Source organism: Sturnus vulgaris, chromosome 1 (assembly GCF_052056855.1).
Source record: "Sturnus vulgaris isolate bStuVul1 chromosome 1, bStuVul1.hap1, whole genome shotgun sequence".
NCBI lineage: Eukaryota > Metazoa > Chordata > Aves > Passeriformes > Sturnidae > Sturnus > Sturnus vulgaris.
In genome coordinates this window covers 64,040,154-64,063,036 of record NC_142243.1, presented here as the reverse complement: position 1 = coordinate 64,063,036, position 22,883 = coordinate 64,040,154, and the positions used below count along the sequence as shown (strand labels likewise).

The following is a 22,883-nucleotide window of genomic DNA, read 5'->3' as shown; positions in this document are numbered from 1 at the left end:
AACTGATATATTTTTATTTGTTTGATTTAATCCTCCCCACGCTTTCTCCTGACTGTTTTTCAGTTCATTCAAACAAGCCTGTGAGCATCTTGTTAATGGCCTTCCTTCACCAGATCATTTTAACACCTCAGGATTCTAAATTCAGAATAAGCAGAAATGTGATACCAGCCATTTGTTATCTCCATTCCTGCAGCAATAGTTTCTTGTCCTTTCTCCAAGCCATCAAATGTGAAACTTCCCATGCAAACCAATTTCTGAGTGTGATTTTTTAGGACAGAGTGGTGAAGTATTATGTGGGAGAATGACGACGACTCGTGTTTTCAGACTTCAGCATGAGGAATTCCAGTGCACCTCATGCACTTCACGGGGGATCTACTTGCTCCACATGCCAGCAAAATACAGCCAAGTCTGGGGTGGGACACAGCATCTGTATTAACAGCTCACAGCCAGATTGCTCAACTGTCAGACAGGAAATTCAAAAAAAAGAGAAAGTAAAGTCTGCCCACGTTAAGTCATAGGTGAAATATAAAGCAGGTGTATTTTTCTGACCACAATCAGCTTGGTGGACACGTAGCCATCAACTGTTGTTTTCTTACTCTTTCAAAGTCACACACAGGGATCTTTCACGGGCATCCACTTTGATGTGAGATGAGCAATAAATAATAAATTGTAACCATATTTGCATTTGGTACAGAATTGGAGCAGGTTCGAGCTAGCAGCTTGGTAAAAGTTTCAGCAGCCCTGTGGTATCTCCAGTTTGTGTTTTTGTTTCTATAGTAAAACTCCTTTTCAGAAAAAACTAAGTTTAGCACAGGGCACCCAGTCTCAGATGTACTCCTTCTAGGTCACTCAGTTTACTTAGGGTGGTGAAAGACATGGAGCATCTTCTCCTTCTAGGCAGTGGCTTCTGCCACTCTCAGTCAGCTGTCTGGGGTAGGTGACTCCGTGCTGTAGCACTTGGCCAAAAGCAGGGTTAGTTCCAGTGTGAGACTGGCAGTTGTTCTTATACCTTTTGCAGTTTAGGACAAAAATGTTTGTGAATCTCTCTTTCAAGTGGCCTTGGGCACCCAGTAGCTTAGAAAGTGCAGTAATAATTTAATTCCCAAATGGATAGGAGTCATGTGAAAATGGAACTTAAACACCTTTACAAAGTTTAGCAGAAGTTTTTGGCTTTGTTTCCTCCCTGTCTATATTCCAGTGGGCTGCTTAGTATCTTTCTTTTCTTTTTTTTTTCTGTTTTTTTTTGTAACTTGATAAATCTTTCTGCTAAAGGCAGAAGTCAGCCAGACTGGATAATCTGTTTTTGATTTAATCATATTGTGTATCTGGTGTATGCAAAATAAATCACTATTCATCTGGTTTTTAATCTGATTTATGTAGGATGGAGTTATATTGAGCCAGTTTTCTACAGCCTAGCACCAGGTTTTGTGAACCTGCCTTGAAGAGACCATACCTCATTACAGCATTTAGGAGGACTACAGTGAGATTTATTAGGGCGCAGAAAGGAATGGGACAGGTTTTCAGCTGGTGGAAAATGTCACCTGAGGGAAAAACACTGATGTGTATTTGGTAGGAAGGCTTCATGATGACCTTTTATTCCTCTTCTTGACTGCTGTGGTAGGGCTCTTCTTCCCTCCACGTGACGCTGGCTTGATGAGGTAGTTTGGACCTTTTCAAATTAATGTTTGCAGCAACCAAATTTGATTTTACCGTTTGTTTGGTGGCTTTTTCCTTTAACCACTTTTAGCCGCAGAAAATTAAGTGCATGATGAAGATAACCTAACGTAGGAAATTGCTGTGACAGCCCCAGTCCATGACACTGTTAAGTGCATCACTTTGCTTCCTTTATCAGGAAAACTCCCATTAATTGTCAGTTCATAATTGGGCAGGTAGTGCTTTGGAATTCTGGTTGTATATTTGAGGCTAACAACAAACTGTATTTTCAGACTTTGAGAACATGAATTTAACAACTTAATTATACTAACATTTTCAGGTGCTGATTTGAAGGGGGGGTTGTGTGTTTTTTCTTTGGTTCTTGTTTTTTTTTAAAGAAATGTCATCAATTACAAAACTATAAAAAAAATCCAACCCTCTTAGCTTGAGGGCTACATGCTGTCAGTCAAAGTTGTCCTTTCTAATTAAGTGTTAAAAATTTCTAATATGATAGATGTTTTATCCTCAGAAAAAAAAAAAGTCCATCAAGTGAGAATTTACTTAAAACCAGAAACATCTGTTTAAAAATGTGTGCTGATCATCACCAGGAGAGACACAGCTGTTTTTCTCTACTCTTTGTCATTTATCATTACTCAAATATGTCTCATCCAGATTTTTTTTTTCAGACTAAAATATGTGTACCTAAAGTGCTAGGCAAACAGCAGTGGCTACATACAATGGCCATCTGTCTGTAATCTTCTGCTGTCTCTTTGTTCCTTGTATGAGTGTGTAGTAGCAGAAGAGCTTCCCCTCACGTCCAGAGTGGGCCCTGGCCATTTTGGGGGACGGGCTTGCACAGGAGCTCAGAAGGTGCAATCTCCTGCCTGTAGCTGAGGCAGGAGTTTCCATATGTGGAGGGGCAGAAAGAAAATTCAGGGTTTGTCCCTGGCAGGATCTTGCCAGTGGAGAGAGTGCCCCCCCGGCTTCTCCTGACTCCAGATGTTCATGGAAGCTCAGAACGTGCACAGAGACCACACCTTTCTTTTAGATAAGCTCCTGCTTAGGGTGAACGGGGATGGATACTTTTCTTCCTCTCTGTTATTGGCCTCCATGTCCTGAAGGCTGGAGAACAGAATAGCTTGATGTTTCGAGCCTGCAACTTGTCAGTGAGCTGTCCTGGGGTAGCAGGAGGTGCCCAGGGAGCAAAGGTGATCCTCGTCCTCACCCAGGATAGGACTTGGTGGCTCCAGCTAACCCGTGTAATGTGTATAGTGTGTGTCTATAGGCATGCAAATACCTGGCTCAGACTTACAAACACTGAAGAAAGATAATGTTGGGAACCTTAGCACCACCTGAAGTCTCAGCAGTGCATACGCACACAGGCTTTAGCAGATGTGAGTTCAATGTGCTCATGATACAGGGCTGGGTAAGCACTCACAAAGGCCCAAGAGGTGAAGCAAAAAAGTGCCCATGCTAGTGGTAGAAGTTCTGTTCTGCAGGAGCTGGCTGAGAGCTGTAATGCCTGAGAAGCTGCAAGTGCACCGAGTGTGCATCCCTGGGATGGTAACAAGGAGTATCCAGCCTCCAGCTGAACATGTGTTTGTAGTATATGCATCCAGTGTGGAAGCTCTTGCACATCCTTTCCCGGTCGGGCAGCTCACAGGGAAAGGAAAGATTTCAGCTGTGATCCCTGCTGCTCAGACTGTCCTTGCTCCCAGGTTGCAGCAGTGAGGCAAGGATCCAGTAAATCCCCAGTGCCCAGCCTCCTCACAGGCTGGGGAGAGCTGATGAGCCCTCACCTGTAGGCTTCGGTGGCACAATTCCTCTCACCATGCCAGAGAGCCCTGGCCCATGGCACCTGCGAAGGGCAACAATTTTCTACTTGCTGGTTATCTTCTCCAAGCTGATGGAAGAAGTAATAAAATTTATGTAAAAGGGCAGGGGAGTGTGTTGCAGTTGTGCTGCTTAACTACTTATAAAGACTTTTGAAGAACACCCAGTGAAGAGAATTCACCAAGGAAAAGAATATAGAGTGGACGTGAAATTAGTGTTTTAATTGTAAAACTTATTACTTCGATTTTAAGATTTACAAGTCTGTCTCAGGGCTGCTGTTTCTACTGTCCTTGTTTCTTTTCTTTGAAGCATCAACTTATCATTTCTTAGAGGTCTCCCATCTATTTCAAGTGTGGTTTTTTACTGGAAGAGGGTTTCTAAGAATGCCACTTCCCCACCATTGCATGCTGTCAGGCTGCTTGATGGTAATGAGTCCTTAGTATTTTAGTTAGTAGCAGAGTCAGTGTTAAACCAGAAGAGTGAGCTGCATTTTCTGCAGGCTTGCTCATCACCATCAATAGGATTCATAAGCAAGTTCTGACTTCAGAGCTCTCTTCTTTGCAGTGGATTAACCCAACAGAGATCAGTTTTGCTTTGAGGCTCTCAAACATGCTTTGTGTTGAGAATGAAGCAGGGAAATGGCTTCTTTCCTTCTTTCCACCCCCTGTAAACAGAGCAGATTTGTTGAAACCCATTAGTTTCATTAAATGCCAAACTAGCTTGGCATTCACTTTCACAGCAGAAATCTCCTTCCTAAAATTCCTCTGTGTCTTTCTGCCTTTTTTCTTTTGCTTCGAGAGTTAATATGTATTTGTAATTTGTATCTTTAAAATTTTCAATTTTGGATACAAGTCAGATAGCATCTGGGCCAACAGATATGTTCGACCCATAAATCTTCCTAAAATAGCCATTTCCTTCTAAATTACTTATGTCATGACACTATCCTTATCGATGACATTTTTACTGTAAGATGGTGAAGGATGAACAGCGAGACATGGTGCCTAAATTAATGGTGCTGGCTGCTTGTGGTTTGTGACAGTGTCCTTGATGTTAATTTTTAATCTGTTTTCCTTTCCCCTGTAGCCCGTCCCTGCCTGCTCTTGACTGGCAGCTGCCATCTCACTCAGGACCTTACGAGCTACGTATCGAAGTGCAGCCGAAATCCCACCACCGAGCTCATTACGAGACAGAGGGCAGTCGAGGGGCTGTGAAGGCATCTGCAGGGGGCCACCCCATCGTGCAGGTACCAAACCGTGTAACGAGCACCACGGGCTCTTGATCTCAGTGCTCTGTGGCGAGCACCATTTCTTCCCTAAAACCAAAAAGTCATGGGAGATTCTTCACGTCTTCAGAGGTTCCTGCACGTGAGCACACCTTAGAGCATATTTTAAACAAGGCTTTAGTGAAAATAGGGTGCAATGTGAATACAGGGTGGATTGCTGCCCCATCTGCATAGGGCTCAGTGAGCGTTCAGCTGGCAAGTGGTGACCATGGACCTGTTTGTGCAGTCAGACTCCAGACACGCGGTTTATACTGAAATCAGCTGGAGACGTGCCTCAGTACATTTAGTCCTTAACTTGCAGTTGGATCTAATCAGAACTGTGAATGCATGTTGGAGTGCAGAGCTGTAGCAGTGATGTAGAAGTATGTTGCTGGTTTGGATGCTGCAGTGAGTTCTGAGCAAAGGCTTTTAGAGTTTCTCTGTTCAGTTTCTAAAACCCTTCCAGCTGCTCTGGAAAGCATCTGAGGCCTGAATTTCATGAATCCTACCAAGCTCTTTAGTTACTCTGTATAAAGCATTTAATTTAATTACACTCTAAACTGACCCTTAATTTGCTTATATGAGTAGTCTCATTCATTTTTAAAGGGCTTTGCTCAGGAGTAGGAAGAACAAGATTTGGTTGTTTAAAACAAAGAAAAGAAAAAGCAGTGAGAGAGAGTGGGAGACAGTGCCTGTCCCTCCTCAGCAGCTTCCTTCTCACCCAGCAGTTAAAGTCCCAGTGCTGCCCATCAGGGTTGTGACCCTCTGTGCAGCAGAGCCCAGGTTTTATCACTGCCCAGATGCCACAGGACCTGTGGATGCCAGGGCACTGCTGCCATGCTCACCCTGCTTGGGCTGGTGCCACAAGCCGTGCTGCGGGAGCGGTGGTTGAAAGCCCAGACGGCTCAAGATGATGTACGGACCACACGTGCAGGGCTGTGCATGTTTGTTTATTTGCTGTAAGCCCCTGTTAGCAAACACTTCTGTGGAAGGAACGGTGGGAGGCTGGGATGACGCTGGGCAGAGAATGCTGCTGTGTAAATGTGTGCTGCTGCCGCAGCTGGAGAAGGAAAGTGAGGGGAGTTGTCAGCAGCAAACACACTTTAGCTCTGCCAGAGCTCGTCAGTGACATGGGATTACGGAAGTTGTCTGTTGGAAATTGAAAGGTTTTAGCAGAACATTTGTGAGTGTTAATAAAGAGGGGCTTGTGGCAGACATGCTTGTTTACAATTAATGCCTACTCTCTTTGTGGCTTGATGCAAGGAAATGCAAATGGGGAGGCAATTTGCAATGGCCAGCTTGGCACTTAAAGTTTCTTTACGTGCATTTTGGAAAGACTGAATGTGATGCCAACATTTAATTGGACTGAATGTGTCCAGACATTTCCCCTCTCATCCCCTGTCCCGGTCTGTCAGGAGGCAGCATGCTGCTTCCAAAGACAAACAAGTGTCAGAAGAGAGGAGAGGAAATTACAGAAGGCCATGAAGGGAGAGAGGAGGAAGCAGACCGTCCCAGCCCTGTCAATTGGCTCTACCGGCTTAATAAGGATTAATGTATTTTTCAGTCTTTTTATTACAACCCAAACATCCTTTTCTCCAAAAAGAACAGAAACATATAGAGGTGCAGCTTTTCCATGCTGACATTACCATCATGGCTAGTTATTTGTCTGAAGAAATGCATGAGAGTTCTGACTTAGACCAGGGATGGATGGATGGATGGATGGATGGATGGATGGATGGATGGATGGATGGATGGATTAAAAGTACTTCCAAAAAGAAATTAAGTATTTATAAATAATTTTTGTAAGAGAAATAGTAAGTGTTTACAAATAAAGAAGTACCCAAAAAACAGAAGTATGTATAAATAAATGGAGGAGGAGGAAATCTGGGGCATAATTTCTGTTAAATTGGTGACTGGCAAAACCCGAAAAATGCATCTCTGAATCATCAACATATTTCCAGATGTTGCAGCTGTTTGGGTCAGGTTTGATTCATCCCACTGGGTTATACAGAAAGGAGCCCAAGTTTTGAATTTCAAGCCCAGATGTAAGCTCAAACAGAATCTGAGTGTCTTCAGGAAAAAGATTTTGGATCAAGGTTTTAGCTCTTTAATATTTCTGGTGTTTTCTATTCTGTTGGCTCAGGGAAAACTCTCATAAAACTGCTTTGACCTCTTGTACTACCTTTTTCTCTTGCATTTTTCTCAAGTTGACAGTCAGGTCTTTCTTATGTCGGTACTTTGGGGAAACTTGCTTTAATTTTGCTGTTGCTAAAGCCTCCCCTCTTAATCTTCAGCAAGAAGAAAATATGGATGAGGTCTCTCTCCCCGCTCTGTTTTTCCTCTCTCTTTGTTTCAATCCCCCCTCTCTCTGGCATCTCACTTCCCAAAGTAGGAGATTTTCTCACATTAATACCTCCACAAATCTGTTGGGCATGCTAAGGCAGAGGAGAAGTAAATCCAAAAACCATCCACTGTTCATGGCATGGTTCCCAACCAAAATTGCCAGGAGGTTGCTTTCTCTGCAGCCAGAGCAGGTTTATCTATTTTTCCCAGGCAACATTAGCTTCCTTGCTGCTGATCCATCTCTTCTTTTAGTAGGTGGAATGTCTGAGGATCAAAGGTTTCTGAGTCAAGCCTGCTGGATGAGGAGAGCAGTAGCATAGGAGATCAGGAGTCTTTCATGGGTGTGATATGAAGCCCAAGCTTGGGGGCCAATTTTTTCCTTGGCTCCTCCAGGTTGGTGACTTTTCTATGTAGCTGGAGAGGGCCATAGGCAAAGCTGAGGACCTGGCACTGAGCACAATGGCACCACTGTATGAGATTGCTTTTCCCTCCCAAACCTGAGCATGGGAAGGGGCAGGCAGAGCTGAGCATGGCAGGCTGACCCATGCAAAGGGCAAGCCTGGTTCCTGCTGGGGGCTGCCTATGGCAGCAGTCGTGTCCATCACTTGCTCCTTATCATCTCTGCATCGTGTATGGGACTTGCTAGCTGGAAGCTCCCATGGGCCATCTCTCAGGCCTATTTAATGCCAGCAGGATTTCCTGTGGATTTCCTTCTGTGGAATGGCAACACCTTCCCCGCTGCACTTAGGATATGGTTTGGAGCGCTTCAAGTTGCCCGTGAAGGCTCATGGGCTTGGTAACACAATATTCCTCTCTCTCACATTTTTCTTTTGCCTGTTTGGGTGTTTGGCTGTCATGGCAGCTCCAAGCTACCGCTGTTCCCGATTGCTAAACTCTCGGAGAGTGGGATGAGCCGGCGCGCCTGGCGAGCTAAAAATGCCGCAGAGGATTGGCAAGTGAGTGGTGCTGGGGAGCGGTGCTGGTGAGCTCACGGCTGGCACTGGCTTTCAGCCCTTGGCTTGGGGAAGTATTTTGCGAGTTGCTGTTGCCTTTGGTGATTTCAGACCGGAGTACTCCCACTTCTGAGTCAGAAAAGGGATGGTGCCTTGTCTGGGAAGCTGCATGTTGTGTCAGGTGACTGCTAAACCTGGGACCCCTCTGAGGAGCAAAATCCTGTCTGTTAGCATCCTGCTGGCTCCTACTCCTTCTCAAGAGTTCATGGCTCGAGTGAGGATTTTTCAAACAAAGCAAAATGAATCAAATGGGTTATTTAGGAAACCCACAGCATTACATAGCTACAGACATATTTTAAGTGAGGTGAATTTAATTCAAAGGGTTTACATCCAGAACATCTCAAAAATGTCCTCCGTTTGGACCTATCTCCCAATTCTTCATTTTGAGAGTGGTAGTGAGGAGTTGCACAAGATGGGGTTTGCATTCCGGCCAGCGATGGCTCTGTTTCTGTTGCAGGTATGCAGTCCAGTAGATAAAAGTTTGGGCTTCCCAGGGAGGGATGGCACCAGATTATAAATACATAGTCTGTAGATATTCTAATTAATAACTCATCTTTGAAATAAGTCAAGCACTTTGACTGCCTGAGATGGAATTTTTACAAGCAGGGTGTGGTGTATCTGTGAGATAAAATCCAAATACTCAAGAATGTTTAATTAAAGGGCATGATATACTCCCATAGAAGATTGTACTTTATGGTGAAAGAAAATATTCAAGTGCACGGAGTAGTCTAGTAAGCACTTTCAAAAGCCATGACTATTATTAAACTTTTTGACACAAAATATGCCATGAATTCTCTTTAATATCATTCCTGACATGAAGTAGATAAATTGATTAGAAAAAGGAAAGAAAGTGAGTTGTAAGGGTTTTCCTTTTTTATTTAAGTAACAGTACTATCCAGAATTTGTTTTCCTCTTGAAAAATTAAGTTAATATGGAATATACAGTGAATGCTGCTTTGCCTGTCACTGTACCTCTTTGAGTGAGATGGTAGAGGTTGTGTGGCTCCTGTGCTCCAATACAAAATTTCATCTGACCCTGTGAAGAGTTGAATAGTCTGAACTCCCTCATTTAACAGGCAAAACACAATGATTTGTCTGCTAATTTACATAGTCAAAATGTTGCCTCTGCCAGGAGATTTGCTCACAAGAGTCATCTATGTCTTTTCTTGACAAGATCTCAAGATTCCCTTATGACTAACAAGTGTCAGACTCTCCTCTATGGCAATCACTGCCTCTATACTTTTTGTACATCTCCACATCACCATAATGAGGCACCAACATGCCCCTGAGTTATTTGTGCTCCTCAGCAGCACATGGAATGTCTTATTGTTTGCTTCCCGTGGATCAGTTGGTTTTGTTGCTTTCAGATAACAAGCACAAAGTCCCAGTGCAGGTGCTGGCCACCACAGGTATCTGCAAAAGCCCTTTCATCTTCACACCCCTAAGCAATTAATACCTTTTGCAAACCCCTTGGGGAATAGAAAGCCTCGTTGACAAAGCAGTGTAACTTCAGGGGGCATCACACTCGGATTATCACCTCCCATCACCTGGCTCCACACACGACCAACAGCAAGGTCAGACAGTCCTTTGGTAACCACAATGGTAGATGGGAACATGAGACAGCTGAAGAGCTAAAGGAAAAGACTGGAAAGAGGTGTTCACCATTGATGACAGGAGGAAGGTGAAGATATAAAGAAGCCAAGAGGAAGGCTCTTCAGACAGAGCAGGCCAAGTCCTTTGTAGCAATACTCTGGTGCTGCTCAGCAAGAGTGAACACATGGCAAGTCCCATTGTTGTAGGACATGCAGTGTGCTCATAAGTGCTTTTCTTGGTATGGGTCCCCATTGCTGAAAGTTGGTTTTAAACAACAGAGCTGACACCATTGCTGAGTGAATCAAGGGGATCAGAAAGAAAAAAACAGTTCCTGGTGGGTCCAGCTCATGGCCATCTGACACCTGAGCAAGAGGAGAGAATGTGGAAAAAATAGTATTGCTGCTTTCCCCTTCCCTCTCTGGGTATATCAGGGCAGAGCAGAGGGCATATTCTCATTAGTAAGCAGTGATTCAACTCATCATGCCACAAAGGACTTCCTCTCTGTGCTGCTCTTAGCTTCTTTTTAGAAGGCAGCATCACCCTTTTGTACACACGGAAATATAATCCTTCCTTATGGTGGGCATATAAAGACATTGGCAAGCACCTGTTAGCCAGGTTGCAATTAATAGCACAAAGCCATGCAGTAACACAACAAACCAGACAGGGAGCCTACACTTTATAGCCTTGTTTTAGACAGCTGGTATTTCTTAAGAATAAATCTGAGCTGAATGGCTTTCTCACTTCTTGCATCTGTATAGTTAAAGCAAAACCTCAAACGGCAGACAGATAATCAAAACTGAAAAGTAGAATGATTTGGCAGATGTTTTAAGGCTGCTATTGCTTCTATAAATCCAGCAAATGGAAGAATGCCCATTGAAAGCTTTTCATCACGCTTTTGTTTTGTTGTGGGTTTGGGGTTTTTTTGTTAGGAGAGTGTATTTTGGAAAGGAGAGAGTTTCTGATTTTTGGGTTCCGCATGAAGTTGGTCCCACAGAGTAGCTCCACAAGCACAGCTGTATCACTAGCTCGTGGCCTCCCTGAGGAGGGGTAAGTCCAGAAGGGAGCCATCCTGGAAAGTGTGCTGCTGTCAGCTGGAGAAGATTTCATAACCCTGAAAATGCAACTTCAGCTCTGATTTATGAGCCATCCTGGGGACAGGCCTGTGCTGTTTGGTGCAACGGCCCTTTACAAATTAAAAACGAAGTTTCCATCAGCCGGTGCTTGGGGGATGCACTCTGCTCTCTGTAAAAATGATACCTCGCCCACGCTCAGCGTGATGGATGCCACAGTACATATCCCGGCTGTTAGGATGCTGAGATGTTCAATCTGGCTTTCCAGCCTGAAGGCTTCTGCCCTAGGTTTGCCTTCAGTTTGGAGTAGCTCAGTAGCTGCAGGCAAAGCAAAAGTCACTTATGGCCTTGAGGGAGGAGAGGATGGAAAGCCTTCCCTTTCCTCCGCTGGTGCTCTCTCCATTCCCTTGGGAAAGGGGGTGATGACATCAGCTCCCAATTGTCCTTTTCGTTGGCCTCTCCTGGTTTCCTTCCTGTCTTCTTTGCAATAAGGGAGTCAGTGACATTGCTGTCACTTGTTTGGGCTATCTTCTAGCTGTCCTCTGGGGTCTGTTGATATGGTAAAGACCACCTAGATTAGAGAGGAAGCAGAGGAGTCATCTTTATCTTCACCACTGCTCACAGAGTCATCCTTTCTGCTCCCCTTGTCAGGCTGGTTTTGGTGACCAGCAGCACATGCACCCTGAGTGTCTACGACCAGAGTGATAGAAGTCTCTGCAAGGTCAGGAAAGGCAGAACATAAGTGTAGTCATCCTCTCTGATTCCTCATTTACTTTTCCTCAGGCCTTGTGCTGCATCCTTTTAAGCTGGTAAACTGCTTTCATTGTGGACAGAGGGTTTTTTTCTGCACGTTGTCTAAAAGAGTGATTCATCATAATTTTGGATGCGTACCTCTAAAATGTGTATTACTACTTTTCAGGGAGGAATCAGGACTCATCCTTGACTGTTAGAGTGTGATACTTTTCCTTACCCATTCATCATTTTCGTCCTGTGCTTAATATTGCATCACTCCTGCTAAAAGTTGCAGATGCCATATCTCTTGCTCTGTCACAGAATTAGAAGGCAGACACAAAGTTGCAGATGCTTCTGATTAGTCAGAAGAGGCTACCAATAGTGCTAGAAATGGCTACCCACTTTTCTAAGGAAAAATACAACATGTGTAGATATTTTGCTTGCCTCAAATTACCTGATCTCAAATAAAAAACCCCAACAAAACCCCAAACTGAAACCAAATTACATTCAAAGCCATTTTGGGGCACTCCTGAAGTCAGACAGTTTAGCCTGCTTAATTTCAGCACATGCTTAGGGGTTTGCTGACTCCAGTTAGTTTAGCCATTTTGGAAAAAATAAGACTGGATAGGGGAAGTGTTGACAACTGGATTTAAAATAGCTTTTCATGGAGGTTCAGGTGATATGTGAGGCTGTGGTCTGGGCATGAACCACAGCTGTCACTTGACTTAGTTTTGGTTGCAGTTGAGAAGACCTACTCCAAAGTTACCAATCAGCAAATCTGCTCCAGACTTGCCAGACTATGAAAATCTGAAATGAAACACAGTAAAAATTAAAATGCAGCTTTACCAGAAGCCAGATGCTTCATTATGAGCTGAGCTAACCTACCTGCCAAATACTGCTAACCTGCATGAGGCAGGCGATTAATTTTTTACAAGTCTGCTTTGGGAACTAGACATCTGTCCTCTATTCCTAAAAGTAATATCTCAGGGCAAACAATTTTTTTTTCTTGGTACTCCAAATTACATAAAACATAAATCACAAAAATTATATTGCCTACATTCTGTATGAAGACATACTGGGGGCCAGTTCATATTTCAGATCCCTTTCACACCAACCTAACTCTAATGGAATTTCTAGTTTTATACTTTCTCATTTTCATTTGTAAGAAGAGTAAAAAATTACATCTGTAATACACCTTGTGATCTAGAATATCAGTATATATGGTTATATTATATATTTTCCATTTTAATTAGTCATTATTTCAACTAACAGGCTGAATCGGTGGAAAATATGGTGTCCAATTACTTAGTCACTCTCTCTTAGTTACTCTCTCGAATCTTCCATTATGAGCAGAGGTTCATAATTTCTTTCCTTGTGAAGAATAGCTTGGGATCTTCATTGATACATGCCATGAAAGGGAGATGATCCATTACAGCATCTGCTGTATACATGCACAGAAATAAAATTTGTTGCATGCTGTCAGTGCAGTGAAATCAAATAAACTTTCTCCTCCCTCCACATGTTTAAGAAATAATTTAGCAGGAGTTGCATATTTTCACTGAAACAGTTGAAACATGCTAGTGATCAATTTACTTACACATGGTAAAAATAATATAGGTTGCAGACAGATTTGTAATGCAGTTTTTAAACACCTGTTTTTAATGTTTCAATACCCAATAAAGCAGAGGAACTCCTGCTTTTGGTTTGCATGCAGACGTTATGCACATTGGGATTTAAAAGTCTGCTCCCCTAGGTTTCAAATGCAGTAGACAGCACTTGTAGGCACAGTGTAGGTACATTTTGGGGAATTACAGACTCTGGAGTCTCCCTCAATGAGTTTTGCTCTTTGGGACACTGCTAATGTGGTGTTATAGCCAAATGTGAATCCTGGCGAAAAACCACAGTCCTCACAAGAAAGAGAACTGCTCCCTCGCCACTTGCAATCCTACTCATGTAGAAATACTGCTGGTCCAGTTCTGTGTAATGAGAGGGGGAAGAAATGTATGAGAAGTGGAGCAAAGTGATCTGTTACAGTGAAACCAAGCACTTAAATAAGTCCTTAAATTTTCATAAAGTGGGATTAGATGTTGAATATGTGCTTAAGTTTTCTACCAAGCAAGAATACATCGATTAACTGGCAATTAATTGTGCAATGTATTGTCACTCAGGTTACTCGGCTGCAAAATCTTGCATAAGACATTTTCGCCGCCTTGCCACGAGTGTTAAGAGAGATTGGGTGTCAGGCGTGAGTGTGTGGGGCTGTGAACTGCCCAAAAATAGCATCATAAAGGGGAGCAAGTTGCAGTAGCTGCGTTCTGTTCTTGCAGGCCTCTTTGCTGCTTTTCAGGAGACCTACTAGGTTTTCCCTCTTAAAAATCTGATGCTTTTTGGGCATCAGTTCCAGGTTCCCTGTATATTGCTACTTCCTTTTGATGGTTTTCAGGTGAATGCTACTAATTGGATTCCCCCTTTTCCTCTGTCTTCAGTCCCTATGATTTTGGGATGACTCAGGATGACTGGCCCTTGTTTTTGTTCTTCCACCATTGTGCCTGTCCATATCTAATGGCCATGGAGTCTCTGAAGCTTTTACTGGATGTCTTGATAGCAAGTCAGACATGATGATGCTGGAGCCAAGTTTTCTACCACTGTGCAAAACCTTCCCATTACTTTCCTCTGTCTTTGGGCAAACTGTGCCTTTCTTCGTGTCATATAAGTGTGCAATTTATACTGTTCAGTGAAGTCTATTATATTTAGCTGCTTGCTGTCCCTGTGCCAGCATGAAAACAGCAGTACCAGCATGCATGTTCCGTGCAGGACATGGATGCCTGTACTTGCTGTGCTTAATAAGCTGCACGTTCCTGTTCCCTCGGCTCTCTGCCCGTGGAAGGACAGTGGCTCGCCTTCGGGAAGCCCGCAGCACATGGTGACTGCACAAACAGATAAATAGCTAGAAGGGAGCGGGGTGGGAGAGAGATCGTGTTTCCTTTCTGGAGAGCTGTTCAGAGATGAGCTGTGCATGAAGCCCCGGTGCAGCTCACGCATAGAGGGTTAGTCCCAAGTTTTCATCCCCCTCTTCGCGTTTTCACCTGAGGCAGCTGCTTGGTTTAGCGCTGCAGGCAGAGACACTTGAGCCTCCGATGTTTGCGACACGTCAGGATTAAGAAGCCTGAACAGGGCTTGCACGGTGCTGCTCGTGCTCACCGGCGGCCAGGACCGGCAGCGCCCTGGCTCTCCTGCGTGTGCGCTCCGGGATGCAGCGCTGTGCTCCTGGGCACGGGCAGAGGAGGGATGCGAGCGCCTGCTGTGGATGACACGGACCATTGCCAAGGCGAGCACCGATGCACAGGGCAGCAGGGCGCTGGATGCAGCCGTGGGGCAAGGGGAAGGATGTGGGGCAAGGGGATGGATGTGGATGTGGGACAAGGGATGCTCCCAGCAGCGTGCCGGGGGCAGCAGGCAGCGCCGGGGCCAGTGAGGGGCTGAGCTCCTGCTGCCACCTCCCCTCCCTGGGTATCCTGGCCTTACGTGTTGTTGTTATGATTGCTATGGAAATAATTTCAATATGTTTCGCAGCTCTGAGATGCTGTGTCTTGCATTGTTTGGATGAAAAGCTGCTTGACTGGTTTTGGAGGGTGGCTGTACATGCACAAATACTAGCTGATTTTTTTTTGTGGTGGAAAGTAGGAGATTCACAGCATGGTTTTAATTAGAACTGCTCATTTAGTCTTTCATTGCAGTGTGTTCTTTAGTTGAAAGATAATTTAATTTTCTTTGTTTTGGAAGATTTTCGTGCTTGTCTGTGTGAAATGTCCTTATTTACTGTGCCTCATTGTGCTTTGTGCATAGCTTTGATTACGAGCAGAGTCAAAAACAAAACTTCCCTGGGCTGTATTATTTTCTACCTGCTGTGGGTTTTAATACAGTCTCACTTGTATATATGTACCAAGTGTCTGCATTTCTAGGACAAAATCACCAGAGAAAATTGGCAAAGCATGCAGGGTTAGATTCAGCTGTAAAACTCTTACTGACTTGAAAAGGAATAAAGTGTCTAAAAGTTGTGAAGTGCTGAAGAAGTGTAACTGGGATGGGTCAGTTTGGTTTTTCATCTTGGAGAAGTCCACAGAAGATATCACTTGTTGAAAAAAAGGCAAAACCCCCTAAAAATCCTGCCTCCTCTTCCAGAGCTCTTGCAGTATTAAGATCTTGTAACGTCTCCTCTTCAGTGAAGAATATTTAGTCTGGTTGTAACACAGTGCAGCATGGATCAGTCTTGTTTCTATGTACAAGAATATTTAGATATTGCCTGTCATATCAGAATAAAAAAAAAAAAAGCTACATAAAATAAGTAAATCTCTCCCATAGGTGCAGGAGCTCATAAAATTGAATTCTAGATGGCATTTTTTAATCAATCCTTAATAATCCTGAAATAATTTTCTAAATGGATTTCAAATTAATTTTCAACCACCTCTTCTGCAGTGATGTTGTTTTCATTATGTGGGCCTTATGTGCTGTAGCTCTTACTCTGAAATAGTACAATACTCTTCAATATAGACTCAAATATTGTTACTGAATATGGGTTATAGAGTGTTATTGACCACAAACTGGCATACAGTTGTAGACTTGTACACAAACTCCACCCACAGCTGCAAACTTGAGCTTACAGGGACAAACAAATTTAGACCACAACTTGCAGGCACATGTGCTAGCATCTAGGTACACAAGTAATCTCAAGCACATGTCCTGAATACATCAAAGCCTCATTTTCTAATCCCTCACGGTTGTGAGGAAAACCTTAAAATATGTGAACTGGCACAGCCCCACTGCTGGCTGCAAGAGCCTCAGCTGAGATGGAAACAGGTTGGAAAGGCTTTGCAAAGAGCAAGGCAGTGCAGTACTGGAGCTGGGCTATGGCTTGGCAGTTTTGCTGTCCTAAAGGAAATCCCTGAAACTCTTAGCTCAAATAGATTTTACAGGGGTAGTTGCTCTAATCACAGAGCAGTGTTAACCTGGAAGCCTATCTGTAAAAGGAGGGAGGGCTGAGCAGACCTGTCACAGGCACAGGCAGGGAGGCTGCAGAGAGAGCTGGTCCAGTGTCTGTCTTCTGGCCATGACCACCTTGTGCCCAACCTTGCTGAGGCTGAGTCCAGGACCAGGCTAGAGGAGACTCCCAAAGTCAGGGTGGAAAAGCCAAAGCACTGAATCTAAGCTGTGATGGAGCTGACTTTGATCTTTACCTCTGGGAGTGGAAAGGGCTGCAAAGTGCCACTGTCCGAGGTGATGTTCTTGTACCCCTGCTGTGGAAGGCTGCAGGTGGCTGCCCGAAATGAAATGCCTGGTGGGGAAGTGCAGAGCGTTGTATCCGCAGTGGGCTCTGCCTCTGCGGGGTCCTTTCCCAAGAGCTTTGCTCCGTCTCTTTGGATAAAACGCAGCGTGTGCCTCACAGCACTGCCCCGGGCTTGTGGGACACTCATGCTTTGAACTGTGGCCTGGGCAAGTGACAAGGGCAAGCCCACGTTTCAGGGTTCATTACATGTCTGCTGCTGAGCTAATTGCTTTGGTTTCTCTCTGTAATCAGGGGAAGGCTCGTCAGTATAGAGTTTAGCGAGCTATTAATTTTATTCTGATGTGAACATCTGAAGCTGCTTGGGTAAATCACACCTTCAGAGTGCCTGTCTTGTTTTGCTGGCTGTGACGGCAGCCGAGGTGACTAGACCCTGTTGCTGTCCAGCCTGTACCTGTTAAAGGTTAGGTGGCATGAATCACCTGGCTTTTCCCTTTTTCTTTTGACTGGATGCATTGTGTACAATTGTTTCTAACTGTGCTCAGCAGACTTTAAGGTCTTACTGGTTTGCCAAGAGTGAGATGTACTTCTTAGGTTGGATACCCAGGTAAGGCTGGAGCATGGCTTTTAAGGGTGGAGCAGTGCCTTTTAAGATCTTAGCATTTCTGTCTCTGCCTTGGAACTTGAGCCATACTAGAGCCTCATGTTTGAAGTCAGCAGGTTGATAGAGACACAGTCTTGGTTTGGGTGTAAAAACATATTCTGGTCGCCATCACTTCCTCGTCATACTTCCCTTCAAAGGAGAAATTGTTTCCCTCACCATCCTCCTCAGTTCCCAGTCATGTACTGACATCCTGCTCCATTGACTGCAGCAGGGTCTCATCCATTTGCAGCAAGCAGATAAGCTACTCTGTAAGGCTTTTATTGGCAAGTTCTGCTATTAATATTTGCAATATTTTACTTGGCCGTCTTACTGGCTTTAAGCAGGGTTGTGGTGTTAGCGTGTCAGTATTCAAGTCAGAAAATCTAGAGCAACAGCTGTTGCTAAATAATGTTACTCAGTGTGACAATATTTAGAATGATTGATTGAAAATAGCCCCTGTATGTTTAGAAAGTTTATTTAGAAGTCTTTCATGCTTATTTTATTTACTTGCAGTTGAAGATCTCAAGCCTTTCAGTTCATTGTAGCACTGGTGGCAGAGCACCTCATGGTATCCTCATTAATCAGTCTATTCTATCCATTTGGTTTTGGGGATTTTTTTTTCATTAGAAAAAGAAGTGACATAAACCAGTGACATCACTCCCAAGCAACTAACAGTGTGGAATCCAATCTCTCTAGATTTCTCATAGTTTAATCAAACTGTTCTGAAGGTGAAAACCTTGAATCCGAGTTATAAGATATACCTGACCTATTTTTATTGCTGCATTTGGATGCTTTCCACAGAAGATGTGCTCTCAGATAAAACTGCAGTGTAATCAGAGCTGTAGCTCCAGGTGGATCAAAGGTGATTTGGGGAAGTAGAGTAGGACCAGAAGTGCAAAGTGACCTGGCACTTTACACTGTCCCTTTCTTTTCTGAGACAGGAGTCACCAAGAACATTTTTATGAATCTTGTGTATGTGACCACACCACTTCTTTAGGGCTAAAACAGGAGCAGAGTCTGTCTTAAGGAACATACACATGCAGATAGCACTTCTCTGACTCCAAAAAGCAGTGGGATTGTATTAATCTGCTTTATTCCCCAAGGAACATGGCTGTAAATTGTGCAGGGATTGGAACCAGGGGGTCTGTTAGTGATGCATTTTCATCGTCAAGAAAGGGTTACCTGGTCTCCTGGCACTGTGGTTACTGGCTTTGTTTTATGAGGAGGCTGAAGCACAGATCGATTAAACAAAGAAGTCTGGAAATACGTAAAATGTTGGTATGGGGGGTTTTTCTGGTCTAATTAAGTCATGATTTCTGATAAAGCAAAACTTCTGGAAGTGTTGGAGATAGGAACTCGATTGCTCCATGCCCAGCTCACCTCACCTTCATCTAAGACATCCTTGCTCTGCACTTTTATACAATGCCTTGGAACATTTTCCTTCTTTTAATTCATTCCTACATTAGAAAAAAAACAAAACAGCCAAAAATGGACAGAAGTACTATGAAAGTTGGAAGCCATCAGTATTCATGTGACTTTCAGAAGAAGCGAGGAGGTTTACTTCAGACCTTCAGCCAGCCTCCCTTCCCGCTCCCTTCTTTCCCCAAATACAGAAAGCAGTCACGGCTTGATTCATGGTCTGTCCGGTTATAATAAGTCTCACTTGGAGCATACAGCTGTATACCATGGTAGTGCACTACATGCTTTGTCTGCCTCCACCCTTATGTGTTTAGTTCCTGCTCTGTGCTGTGGCTTTTGACTCCATTGGCTAATTAAATAGCAAAATGTCTCACATAAGATTTGGTTTTTTGTCGTTTTAAACAAGTACTTGGCAAATCAGAGAAATTAAGAATTGGAAGTCTGTCTGTAGTAATTTTCATGGCAACAGAACAGTAAGTGCAATATTCATATTATGAATATGACTCAGTATTTATAGCTCTCCAAATATTTACAGAGATAAAGCCTTTAAACATAGCCCCAGCTTTCTGTCTTCAGTAGCAGTTTAAATAAATGTCATTTGGGGAGAAGTTAAAATTGAGGAGAAAGGCAGCCATTTCTAGTCTAATATTGTCTCACACTCATGTCCCTGAACTCCAAAAGTTTTATGACTGAAATTGTGTTGTCCCTGTCCCATATGAGCCAGTGTTTATCTTGACATGCACCTCAAAAGCATTGGCCCTTAATCAGATAATTCTTGTGGGTAGATGGGTGCCCCACTGTCCTCAAATTCACAGGGGTGAGAATTCAAAGTCACGCAGCTGCTGAAGCACTCGTGAGCCACCGAGTTAAAACGTGGCACTGAGGGTGTGTCTCGGATTGGAGGAGTCACCGAGGGATGCTGGCAGTGGCGCTGTAGCATGGCTGGGATGGGCGCTGGTGAAGGGCATCGTGCTGACAGCACCTGACACACACCCGAGGATCCCAGGCCAGCCTGTGCTCACCACAAACAGGAGCGTGCTGGGTGCGAGCAATGCGTCAGCAGCACGGCGGAAGGCAGGCTCACAAGCAGGAGCTTGTCCAGGGTATCTGCCTAAGAACATGTAATAAATTCCTTCTACAGGGCTCTTGTGATAATTTTCTGTTTTTTAACCCGTGCATGGCCATGGGTAATACTGTCCAAACTGAAAGCCATGATGGATGCTGAAGGCAAATGTTTGAAACTATCGAGTTTCTACTCTACTGAGTTTCTAGAGTGAGTGGTTGGATAGTTTCAGGGAGGGCACTGTTGTGTTGGACTTACACCCAGACCTGGATTTATAATCCTTGGAGCATGATGAGCTAGCAAGAATTAGGGGAAGGACATTTCTATGGTCTTGCAGTTGAAGATGTCATGAGAGCAGTAATGATTTCTCAGTGTCCCAGTGAATAAGGTGCCTAGGGCTTTGAAATTCATTCTGTTAGTAACTCCTTTTCTAGTGGGCATCTCTCTTGTGAGTCTAACAGTTTCAGGAGGAGTGTGACACGGGTTGGTATTTAGGTATGTGTATTTTTGAGGAGGAAAATCCTTCCTAGAAGTAGGGAGCAGCGTTTTGCGGCTGTTTAGACAAGGAGATTTCATGGCTGTGCTGAGAGCCAGCAGCCACGAAGGCTGTTTTTCCCTGGATAGAGACTGAAATTACTTGTGAGCCAGTGACTGAGTGTACAGCATCTCTATTATATTAAGATTAATAATTCCTCAGCGTATTTGCAGCTGGAAGTTTTATATAGATCTTTATTCATCATGATGTGAACAGCTGCTCTTTTGCTGCTCTGTTGAGTTAAGGTCCAAGTGGCAGCACTAGAAAGTGCCACATAAAACACACTCCTGCTGTTTCCATTCACTGCTCTCCCATCCAGCTCTAGTCCTTGGCCCAGGGTTGGCCCCTTGCAGGAGCAAGCCATCTTATTTTTATTTGTGGACCAGCTCTGACTACATTTGGATCTTAAAACAGAGTTTGAGTGAATCCAAGGAAAATCACTTTCAGAAAGAAAAAATAAATCCTGAAAGTAGCACAAAAATCTGTAGGAATTCCTGTCACAATTTTATTTTAAGTAAGTGAAGGACTATGGGGTAGTAACGTTTCATTGCACAGAGCATAATTTATTCTCTTTTTTTTGCTTAACTGCATCAGATGAAGTACAGCAAAATCTGTCACAGCCAGAGGGTCATTCAGCTCCTAAGGAAGTGTTTTATTTTCTGTTTGATTGGTTTTTGAGGGGTTGTTCTGTTTTATTGTGTTTCATTTTTTAATTTTGAAGTCTGTCTGCTCTGCTGTTTTAAATCAGATGCTCCCCTTTTTTTGGCTTGTGCTCTCACAGCAGTGTCCAAGCGGACCAAGTTTAGCACCTGAATAGTCACTGACAGAGTCTGGAGCTGAACTGTGCACCTCATCCAAAAGTGGCACCCCCCTAGTACTTCCCTGGTTGCTGGCAAAGGAAAGATTTTCCTGGTCAGGATGATGTGCCTCACTCAATCCTAGGTACATGGAAGCCTGCCTCTGAAGACCTGGAAAGAGCAAGGGGCACACGGCTGGTATGGCAGTGACTGAAACGTGTACACTGCAGAGTGTGAGCTTGAAGGTGGCGAGAAGCAGCTGGGAAGGGACAGGGATTCTGTAACACGTGGAGCAAGACGTGCCTCAGTGGTTTGCTGGTACTCTGTTGATGCTGCCTGTCTGCCTCAGTGGCACTGCCAGGGCTGCTTGCTCCTTGTCCTGTGGGGACCTGAATCCCCACACTAGGGGCTGCCAGCCCCTGCCTGGCTCATGCTTTGTGCTCAGGGTACAGCTGCCTCCTTGTGCCCTGCTGCTGCCCTTCAGCATGCAGTACATACCTGGTCTGCAGGAGGACTGCCTAGCTTCCCTCTGGAGCCCAGTTCCCATGGCACCTGGGATTTGGGAGAGGAGCTTGAGAGCTGCTACAATCCCCTGCCTCAGGGCATCTGAGGTGTGTTTTTTTCTCAGACCTCTCCCAGTACAAACGTTAAGGGCCAAACCAGGTCAGAATAGGTATTAGGGAATTTTGTGATGAACAGGGCAGTCTTTTCCTGACTCTTTTTCCCAGAGGCGTAGGTTGCTGGTTCCCTGAGCCTTCAGCAGCAGGTTCCTGGGCATTGTCAGCTGGGAGCATGGTGGCAGGGCAGCTCAGCGGCTGCCCAGGCGAAGGTCGGGCAGGATCTCTGCACACACGCCAGAATAGATGCCCTGGTCTCCTGACCTCAGCCCCTGTGCCTGCGCTTCACATGACAGTCACTGCAAAGCAAGATCAGCTTTTCCCTCCTGCCGTTCAAACCCATGATGCAGGGGCTTACGTCTTCCAGTGCTTCCGTGCGGGAGCCGAAAGTAAATTCTTTTTCTTGAAAATCAGATTTGTAACGCTATTTTTATGCATGCTCGGTGCTAACTGCTGAAATCAATACCCAAAATGTTTGTGTGCTTTCTTTGTCGTTTAAAAAGCTTGATCTTTGATTTGGTTTTAAAAAGCCAAGACACTGAGCACTCACTGATGGTATTTTACTGAGGTTGTATATTAGGTACACTTTTAAAACGTGACTATTTGTTTCATTTTATCATTCATCATGTGCAGTTGCTGAAAAAAAGAATAAAAACTTGCTGCTTGAAAAAGTTAGCAATAAAGCTATTTAGTGTGTAGCTCTGAAGCTCTAGCTTAAAGAGACAAGCAGCACTTGTCTTGACTCTAAAATGTCCGTATTTTTTAGATTTTATTCTGTTTGACCTTTCTTGAAAGCATTGCAATTGCTTTCCAAAACATTGATGGGTATAAGCGAGAAAGAAGCCCTTTAGACCAGACTGAGTTGTTAGTTTCCCCAGTGATTCTCACCAGACTGACTCGGGTGTTCCTTGAACAGTTCTGGGAATGCAAATGGAGCAGATGGATGTGTAAGACATTGCTGAGCATAAGCACTGTGGTACCTGCTGCAAGCAGCGTGGCCATCAGCTACATGGTCAGATGAGTCATTATTG

At 44.2% G+C, this 22,883-nt stretch overlaps 1 protein-coding gene across 6 annotated transcripts in view; it reads left to right on the top strand.

Moving 5' to 3' along the window:
• The window catches only part of NFATC1 (nuclear factor of activated T cells 1), a 109,350-nt gene that overhangs the window by 14,573 nt on the left and 71,894 nt on the right, over nt 1-22,883 (top strand). For all 6 annotated transcript variants that reach the window (XM_088168475.1, XM_014877722.2, XM_088168483.1 and 3 more), the window contains one exon: nt 4,570-4,729. In XM_088168475.1, coding sequence (XP_088024601.1) covers nt 4,570-4,729 — 160 coding nt within the window. The remainder of the gene's footprint in view (nt 1-4,569; nt 4,730-22,883) is intronic.